General features: G+C 43.0%; 1 protein-coding gene across 1 annotated transcript; it reads left to right on the top strand.

The window, feature by feature from the left end:
* Window positions 1–5,565: 5,565 nt before the first annotated feature.
* TMEM155 (transmembrane protein 155) lies at window positions 5,566–7,511 on the top strand (the record flags this gene model as incomplete). Its single annotated transcript, XM_012650409.1, is given in 3 exon segments — window positions 5,566–5,628; window positions 5,763–5,920; window positions 7,343–7,511. Coding segments are annotated over 3 exon segments (381 nt in total), but the record flags the coding sequence as incomplete, so codon positions are not given.
* Window positions 7,512–9,775: the final 2,264 nt, after the last annotated feature.

The following is a 9,775-nucleotide window of genomic DNA, read 5'->3' as shown; positions in this document are numbered from 1 at the left end:
CACCAGCAGTGGTGAGTTGGTTAACGTAACAGCTGTCTCTCTGGTCCCAATCTGTAGCATTTGTCCATTCCTCAGGGCAAACACTCTCACCATGGCCAATTTCAAGCTACCAACACGACATCACTGAACACAGTTGGGAAGAGATGTGCAGTAACGTACTGTTATACAGTATTTCTACCACACGACTACAGCAGATGTAAACAACCTCAAGTGCATAGATAATAGCGAAAAGTACTAAATAACTGAGAAATGATGAGTTTTGAGAATTAATTACCCTTGTTACTAACATAATTAAATTATGTTTATATAATTTAATTTTTAGGAATAGCTATATTTTAATAATTGATTTACAAAATTGAACAATCAGCTCTTGTGAGTCATTATGAGCCAGCTTCAGTGTGCCACTGCCTATGAAGTGGATCAATATAGTGTCACTGAGAGAGAGATAGAGATTCCTTATACAGTAAGATGCTTGGTGGAGAAGTCTAGGGCCTGGAAATTTTGTACAGTGCCCTGTAACACGGGACCGTCGGTAACAGAATAATAGTGTCTGAAATTCATATAGCAAAACACATTCTTATCTAACATCCACTCATTTTTGATCCTCACAAACAATCCGATGGAAAGGTAAGCAAGACATGTTACAGGTGAGCGGACTGAGAGTCACGCAGAAAAGATAACCCCTTACAGGTAGAGCTGAGTCTGCAGTTCGGTCCGTGAGACTTCCAGTTCACAGCTTTTTCCAGACCACCCTGTCTCTTGGAGCCCCTGCCATAGCTGGAGCAGCCACTTATTACAGACAGCCAAATACTACAGGCTGGCATGTTGTCAGGCCTCATCCCCTTGAATTCAGTCCGGAGTGCTCTCACGTATCTTCACAAATAAACAATGAAATAAAGTTGGGGGCCCACAAAATGGGCAATGATAACCTACTAAATCAGCAGCTATGACAGCGTGGGGGCCATCTTTAGCCCCCGCTCATGTCCTTGGACTCCACACTGAATAGGGCTGACCTGTGCACCCAGTAGGCCATTGCAGGGGCGATGGTATGTGACGGCAGCTTCTGCCTTGCGCTCTGGGATCACTTGTTCTGGGGGAGGCCAGCAGCTGTGTTGGGAGCACCCACGCAGTCCTGTGGAGAAGCCTCCTGGGAGGGAACTGAGGCCTCCCACCAACAACCAGCGTGACTTGCCAGCCGCGGGAGTGAGCCATCCTGCAAGTGGATCCTCCAGGGCCAGACAAGCCTTCAGAGGCCTGCGGCCCTGGGTGACGTCTGACTGTGTAACCTCATGAGTGACTGACCCCAAGCTGGAATCACTCAGCTAAGTGCTCCCAAATTTCTGACCCACAGAAACCCCGAGAGACAACCAATGTTACCTCTTCATGTTTATGTTGTTTTAAGCTACAAGTGTGGGGGTTATTTGTTACACAGTAATAGACAGACTGAATTTCTTCCAAGGCTGCATCATGTGGGTATGTCAGCCAAACACAGAGAGGTATTAGGGACCTAAAAGAGTCACTTTGAGTAAATTATTCTGCTCTTTTCACCAAAGAAATTGACTTTCAAGCCACCAGTTGAAAGGTTTGTACCATATAACTTTTGAAATGCATTTTAATTGTAATGCTTTTCCAAATGACCTGTTGTCCACAGAAAAGTACACTCAATACTGAGTGCATCTGCATCTCTGAAGAGCAAGGCAGTTTCAACCCGAATTCGCTCAGGCACAGTAAATCGTCTCATAGCACGGAATCCTGTAACAGCCGTTCAGACCCCGACTTCAGGGTCGCCCTTAATTCCTTTGGGTCTCTGGGCTCTGGCATCACCTGCACTTTCGGAAAGCCTGAACGTGAGGACATAATGAAAATCAGTTTAGGAAGGGAGGGGGCTAGGAACCCTACAGGTTGTTGGGGGAAGAAATTTTAAAATCATTTGCAAAACATCAGCCCCGACACCCACTGGGGGACGAGTCCTTATCTCTTCTCGTGTCCCCGCCCGCTCTAGTCCGCTCCCAGGAAATCTGCTGGCGTGCTCCAGAGCACAGGGGAGGATCTCAGTCGCGAGGCTCTCGTGCCTGGCACCGAGTGTCGGATCCGGATCTCACCAGCTCCTTGGCGCATTTCCTCGCAGCTGGGGGAGGCCGAGCGCGGACCCCGGAGTCGGCGCCCAGAGCGAGGCGCCCTCGCGGGGGGCGGCGGAGCGCGCGGGGTGGGTGTGCGGGCGGCGCGCCTCGCCCTCCAGCTGCAGCCCGCGCCGAGCGCGCACGGCCACCGGGCGCCCGCGCCTCCAGCATGGAGTGGGAACTCAACTTGCTGCTCTACCTGGCGCTCTTCTTCTTCTTGCTCTTCTTACTTTTCCTCCTCCTCTTCGTGGTCATCAAGCAGCTGAAGAACTCTGTGGCCAGCACGGCAGGGGCGCTCCAGCCCGGGCGCCTCTCGCTGCACCGCGAGCCCTGGGGCTTCTCCCGCGAGCAGGCTGTGTGACCCGCCTGCGGCCACCGAGCCGCGCGGGCGCCGGGCCGGGTCTTCGCCTGGATTCTCCGTCCGCGCGTCCGCCCAGCATCCAGGTGCGGGGCTCCGCGGCGCCGGCAGTTCCGTTCAGGCGGGAGAGGGAGCGGCAGAGGGACGAGTGTCTCTGCTCTTGGACATGCTCTGGTGCTAGGGACGGCGGGTGCATGGGGTCTGGGCTAGCGCTGTGCCATTCGGGAGGGACCCCGAGTTTTTCTGGGACGCGGAGAGATGGAGGAAAAGGGGGGCTCAGCCTTTGGAGCCCGAATGGCTTTGGGCACCTACAAGCTCTTCTTTCCAGTCCAACTGCATTTTAGCAAGGGGTGGGAAACTAAATTATTCAGATAACTCAATCCAGCTGCCTCCAAACAAAATCGAACGTCAACCCAAATATCCAAATTTTTGAGAAAGAGTGCGGGCTTTGGGACAGGTGGCAGGAGGACGGCGCACTTGAAATATTTCAAACAGGAGACAGTAAATGGAGTTCTGCTGGCGATGCGCAGAGGGGTGGGAGAGAATGCGGTGGCCCCCTGGGGGAGGAATCCTTGATCCTTACTCCTATTCGAGCCACCAGCCCCCTCAGTGCCTGCGGATTGCCACGCAGGGTGGGTTTAGAATCTGGGACCGCGCGGGGTGAACGTTGCAATGAGTCATTTGGGAGACGCCTTTGGGTTGGCCGTCCGTGACCTTTTGGGCGATGGTACGGAGGGCGGGCGAACAGAGGTACCGTTTGCACGGTGTAGGGCAACAGGAGAAAAAGGACGGGGGGGGGGCGGGGCGGGTCTGTGGTTCCAGGTTAAATGATTACAGCAGCTTTTGCGGGAAGATTGACGGGCAGGACTAAACTCACCAGTGTGCCCTAAGCACGCTGCGGCCAATGTTACTATAGTTTGGGAAATAACTTCACCCTCCAGATGCTTTTTCCTAGATTTATGTCGTCTCACAACCTGGAGCGAGCTGCTGCCCTTGGCGGGTGCGCAGAGGACCGCAGCTGCAGTGACAGCTTGGGAACCCTGCAAGGAGAAGGCAGGAACAATGGGAGGTGGAAGATTTGGTAAGCAAAGCTGCAAATGGTGAGTTGGGACCACCCATGGCTTCAGGTTGCCCCTAGTGAGGACTAAACTTCTGAATATCTAGGACCTAAAAAAGTGAGGGGTCAGGATGGGGGAAATGGGTCCAATGAAAAAAAAGGCTCTCCCCTCATCAGAACTGGTGAACTACTGGAACAAAGAAGCCAAACTTACTCCTATCTCGTTACAAGAATTCGTGTCTAGGTAGAAGATTAGGAAAATTGGAATGGGATGTCAGGAGTGTTTGCAATTTTAATAATCGTTCCCCTCTTTTGGAAAAACAATGCAGGGGTTCTTGAAGTGAAATGTGTGATGCAGATAGAATTTGTCTTTGATACAGGAAGATTTGGGTTTAGTCATGTGAGAGTGGGATAAGCTGTCTGTGTCATGAATGTAGTATTGAAAATACTTATTAATTTTAGACACAAAGAAGGACCATGTAGAGAGCCTAAAAACAATGAAATACTAAATTTTGCTCAAGTTGATAATTTAACAGTGAAGTGTAAGGTAATTGTTTTGATACTTCAAAGGAAGGAAAAAATAGTCTCAGGTGAATAATTATGGGGAAAGTTTTTGGCCTGAGACATTCAGGTAATTTCACATGTTTTGTTTTTCACTTTGCCAGAATAGACCTGCTCTTAATGATGTGGTTTATTTTAATTATTAAGCCATGAGCAAATTCTCACCTCTTTATCAGAGTTATAGTAAGACTTGATTTGAACCCCCAGTTTGAATTCTCCAGATCAACTGCAGTGATTCTGTATTGTGCTATGAACAATAGTTCTCTAATTGGTTGATGTCTCTGCAGTGGCATTTAGTTAAAAGGTTGTATGATTAATATAGCCATTGAAGATGAATGTGGGAATAATTAATTAGCAATTACAGTTGTTTATAAGGATGGAAAATAATCATGTCATACCTTATAATAATCAGAATGCAAATTATTTTAACTACCTGCTTGGCTTCTTGACTTTGTAATCCTTTAATCTTCCTAGCCACTGGTGTGCAGAAGTTTAACCTGCCCATGATTCTTCCCAGACAGGAGAACTCAAGGTGAGTGGTTTATTGCCATCTCAGTATTAATCCAATCTCTCTGTTGGTTCTATTGACTTAGGTTCTTAAGAAAAGTGAGGTTGCCTTTCTATCTTGTGTACAGTGCCATTTTATAACCTCTTTGTAATTGAATTCATTAATTACTAAGTTCCCATTTATCCAGGCAAAAAAAGTGAATATTTATTCCTATTTCTCAAACTCTGCTTAGAACTTGGCCCTAAACTCTGGGAGAATTAATGTTCCTCACATCTGTTCTTTGAACTTGCTGCTGTTGGTCTCTCGCTCTGCCCTTGCTTTGTTAGGGACTCTGCTTTTGAAACTTCGACACCTGTAGATGAGCTGCCTTTGTTTATTCATTTAGTCAATCATCATTTTTCCATGACCCGGCATAGACTGATTTCCCAAATTAGAACTACTTTAAACTCACATTTGTGGCTACCTGTATAGATTTTGGCTTAGATGGAATACTTGGACACCCACATGGTCTAGGTTCTAGGGTTGTACATGTGGGATGCTCCATCCACTGACCTCCCCCTGGTTTAGACAATCACTATGCCAAGTCTATTTTTAAAGATTGTGTAAATATGAGCTAGACATTAAAGCATTTGATAAGCTGGGAACATTTAAAATGACTGCTTATTATATAAATGTAACTTGATTATAGAAGATTCTTATGTCTTATGTTCAATAAAAGCCTTTCAAGCAATGTTAGAAGCTGAGTTGAGTTTCTTTTTTTTTGTATTTTAATGTATTTTATTAGAAACTGCATAATTCACATATCAATATGCTTTCCTGCAACTCCAAATAGGCAAAAATTATTTCTTCATTTTACCAAGTTGAATTTCTTACTTTATAAGGAAATGAACCCTAATTCTGTTATGTAATGCACGTATTTTATTTCAAGTGTTATTATTTCATTATTGTTTCTAAATTTTAGCTGTTCAAAATGACTTCAAATCTCATTAGGACAATCTTGATTGTTGCACTAATTTCCAAACTTGTAAGTACAGTGGATCTGCCCTTCGACTTGGAAAGATAACCATTTTAAGTTGGATGAGAGTGACACCACGCTCACATCTGCAAAATCTAAAATATCTAATAAAGTAGATTCCTATATCTGAACTTCAATTTTAGGGCACAGCTGTAGATGCAGAACCGATGCCATCTGGTGTGATTCTACAGAATGAGAGAGAAAATCTACCCAGAGTGTGCCATGCACTGGCTTTTCTGGGAATGACAAGGTGCCAGGATTTGTTTTTGGTTCACTTGCAGGGGTGGAAACTTGGAACTAGGTGAGTAAAAAATATGCAATACCCTATTTTTAGCTTGACATTCCATGTTTCCAATTTTGCTATAGTTTCAAAATAAGTGCAATAGAGTTAAATTTTAAATGGCCAAAATTTTAGAGATTGTAAATGGTTAAACCATTTTGGATAGTGGGAAATGTTTATTTTTTCTAAGTCATACTTACTAATCTAAGGACTTTTAGAATGCTAAACATACAAACGTATACATAAAAAGTACCTGCAGAGTACTGTACTTTAAAAAGTTTTTTTACAGCTACTCTCAGGTGTTTGTGCATATTTAGACTCAACCTACAATTAACGCTCTAGGATCATTAGAATATCATTGTCAGCTGTGTATATGACATACAAGGGAAAGTTAAGAATTGAATTGTAGATCTTTTTTTTTTTTTTTTTTTTTTTGAGACAGAGTCTCACTTCTTTTGCCCGGGCTAGAGTGAGTGCCGTGGCATCAGCCTAGCTCACAGCAACCTCAAACTCCCGGGTCAAGTGATCCTTTTGCCTCAGCCTCCCGAGTAGCTGGGATTACAGGTATGCGCCACCATGCCCGGCTAATTTTTTTTTTCTATATATTTTTAGTTGTCTGATTAATTTCTTTCTATTTTTAGTAGAGATGGGGTCTCGCTGTTGCTCAGGCTGGTCTCGAACTCCTGAGCTCAAACAATCCGCCTGCCTCGGCCTCCCAGAGTGCTAGGAATACAGGCGTGAGCCACTGCGCCCGGCCTGAATTGTAGATCTTTTGACATAGACTTTTTTTGCCTTGAATTAGTGGAAATAAATTTCTCAATTCTCCACTTTTTATTTTGTCTACATAAAATAATAAAATTATAGGTTAATAATGATCTGATTAATTATCTGAGTAGTGAGCATCTTCCCATACAGGAAGTTGGGTAGTCAGAGAGCAGACCTATGTTTGAAACAGTAATCAGAACCTAATAGGCACTCGGAGAAAGCTTCCTGATAGATTAAGGTTAATAAACCCTCTTATTTTCCTTAGTAGCAGCTACTGAGCTAATGAGCCTGATCATTTCTGCCATTCTTGGTCTGTAGACAGATCCTGAAAACATAGGTGGGTTCAAGTTAAAACCTTTATATTCAACCTTTCTTTTATTAGTATGACTCTGAAGTTACTTGGATTTATTGAATAGGTTCAGATTCTTCAGACAAGATTTTTTTTACTTTCAGTTGAAAAATCTCATTTTCCTGTTGGAAATCCAGATGGATTGCTATCTTGATAATAGAATAGGAAGTTACTGATCTGAATAGTGGCTTAACCAAATGAGAGGTTTTGTTCTTTTCTCCTGTAGCAAGGAGGTTAGAGGTAGGTAATTCCTTGCGTTGAGTCAGCAGCTTACAGATGTCAGGCTGAATGAAGGTGGCTGCTGAGGTTGCCTTGACTTTTTCCTCTAGGTTTCAAGATGGTCGCTGAAGCTCCCCACGGGAAGAAGGAGGAAGCCCAAAGGGAAAACAGGGCACACCAGTTTGAAGCCACTTCCTTTTCAAGAGCTTTCTCAGTAGCCCGAAAACCTTTGCTTCCATTTCATTGGCCAGAATCGTGTCATTGGCTACTGCTATCTGCAAGATTGCCTGAGAAATGTATTTTATGTAGCCGGACATATGACTGTCTTCAACAAAAATCCAGGTTCTCTTGATAAGGAAGAAGATGGTTGTGGATCTTGGGTGGACAACTAGCAGTTTATGCCCTAGTTATAAAACGCAGTTGTAAAGGAGCGTGATGTTTGAGAAAGTTCAAAACTCTGTCTCCTTCACAACTGGCATAACTCCAAGCAACACTGCTCACCTCTGGCAGAGTGAAGACATGTCAGGTTTTCTCAAGAAACACTTGACAGGACTGACCTTTTCTCTCAGACAATCTACTTGTCCCACATCAGGATTTTCTAGAGGAGGCCCCTGGGGATCTGCATACTTCCTTGGTGGACATAATTTCTTTATGGAGGTTTGGTATAGGATCAAGAATGTTCTACTTTGCTGCTTCCTCATCTGCATCATTTATCTCCTCCCTAATTTTCCTCTCAATTAGATTTTGGTGGAATCTAGGTGTGTGTATTTGATCCTTATAAAAAGACCATCCCTTTTATGCACGGAAGGGAGTAACCTCTGAAAAGAAAAGCTACCTTACTCCCTCCTGTGATTCCACCACCAATCTAGGAATATCCTGGGAGAGAACTGCCTCTCAGAGCTGCTTCCATAAGCAGCCTACATCCTGGCTAAGCAAAGGGAGAAGAAACACTTCCCACATCCAGGGCTGTCCAAAAGAACTTCGTGTGATGACAGAAATGTTCTATATCTGCGGTGTCCAATACAGTAACCACTAGCCACATACAACTAGTGAACACTTGAAATGTGGCTAGTGTGACTGAAGAAGTAAAATTTAAATTTTATTTAATCATGTGTAATTTAAATAGCCACATGGGGTAGTGGCTGTTGTATTGGACAACACAGTATGCATTCCTCTCTTGCTTATGTTTTAGAACCAACTGCGAGAGATGTGTGCTTGTTGCCCCATGGTCTTCACTGGTCCACCTTGCCATTGAACTTGCCTCCCAGAGGAAAAGAAAACATGATATTTTGAAACTAAATTCAAGATGTTAACTTGATATCTATTTGCACATATTCCTGTAAGTGAATGGGATGGTCTCCTGGGAATAGGTCTTGTGATTAATTTTAGCGATGATGGGGAATGGAAAAATGGCATTGTTGGTCCACTCAACCTTCCTAATGGCCATTGTGTGTTCGTAGTCAGTAATTCAGCAGAGATTATTTCCTTCTGTTGTGTAATTTATCCTGTGTTATTTTATTTTTGTAATAATGTGGCTACTAAATGATTATTCTGTGTATGTTTTTTAGTGGTTTACATTTTTAAAAAGTTGCGAAATAAAAATAAACCATATGTAACTCAGTTTTTAATGTGTTTTTTTTTTGTGAATTATTATGACCCAAACTTTGCTAAGAGTTAATTAGGATGAGATTAATAGGTAGAAATGTTTAGTTTTATATTAAATTTCCTTTTTAATGGGCAAGTCTATATACTAATTAATGTTATCTTTTTGAAATAGTAAGTGATTCTTCCATTATATTCAGAATTTCAATAAAGTATGAAGGCCATAGTATTATTGAATTAATTATTTCCTCAGGTATCTGGTTGCTTTTCCACACTGAGCATCATTTGGCCTTTGTTTCTCTACAAGTGCCTGTGTTGGGTTTTTGTCTTCTATGATTGAGTTGTGGGAATTCTTGATATCTTCTAGACACTGTTCTTTTATTAGATATGTGCTTTACAAATATTTTCTCCCAGCTTATGGCTAGCCTATTCATTTTCTTAACAGTGTCTTTAAAAGATGTATTTTTAATTTTGAAGTTTAATTTATTTGCTTTTTTCTTTTATGTTTATTGCTTTCTGTGGCCTCTCTAAGAGACTTTTGCCTACCCTCTAGGTCACCAAAAATATTTTCCTGTATTTTCTTCCAAGCCAGAAACTTTATAGTTTTAACTTCTACTGGATCTATTATCCATCTCAAATTAATTTTTGTGTATGGTGTGAGGTAAGGATTGAGGCCTCCTTCCCGCCTCCCCCCATATACACAACTTTTTTTTTAATTTAGTTTTTTCTATTGGTTGAAAAGACTTTCCTTTCCCCATTGGATTACTTTGGCATCTTTGTCAAAATCAAATGACCATAGACCGGGCGCGGTGGCTCACGCCTGTAATCTTAGCACTCTGGGAGGCCGAGGAAGGCGGATTGTTTGAGCTCAGGAGTTTGAAACCAGCCTGAGCAAGAGTGAGACCCCATCTCTACTAAAAATAGAAAGAAATTAATCGGAC

This window comes from Propithecus coquereli, unplaced genomic scaffold, assembly GCF_000956105.1.
Source record: "Propithecus coquereli isolate 6110/MARCELLA unplaced genomic scaffold, Pcoq_1.0 Scaffold323, whole genome shotgun sequence".
NCBI classification, from domain to species: Eukaryota; Metazoa; Chordata; class Mammalia; order Primates; family Indriidae; genus Propithecus; species Propithecus coquereli.
The sequence above is the reverse complement of the archived record's forward strand: the minus strand, read 5'-3'. Positions and strand labels throughout refer to the sequence as shown.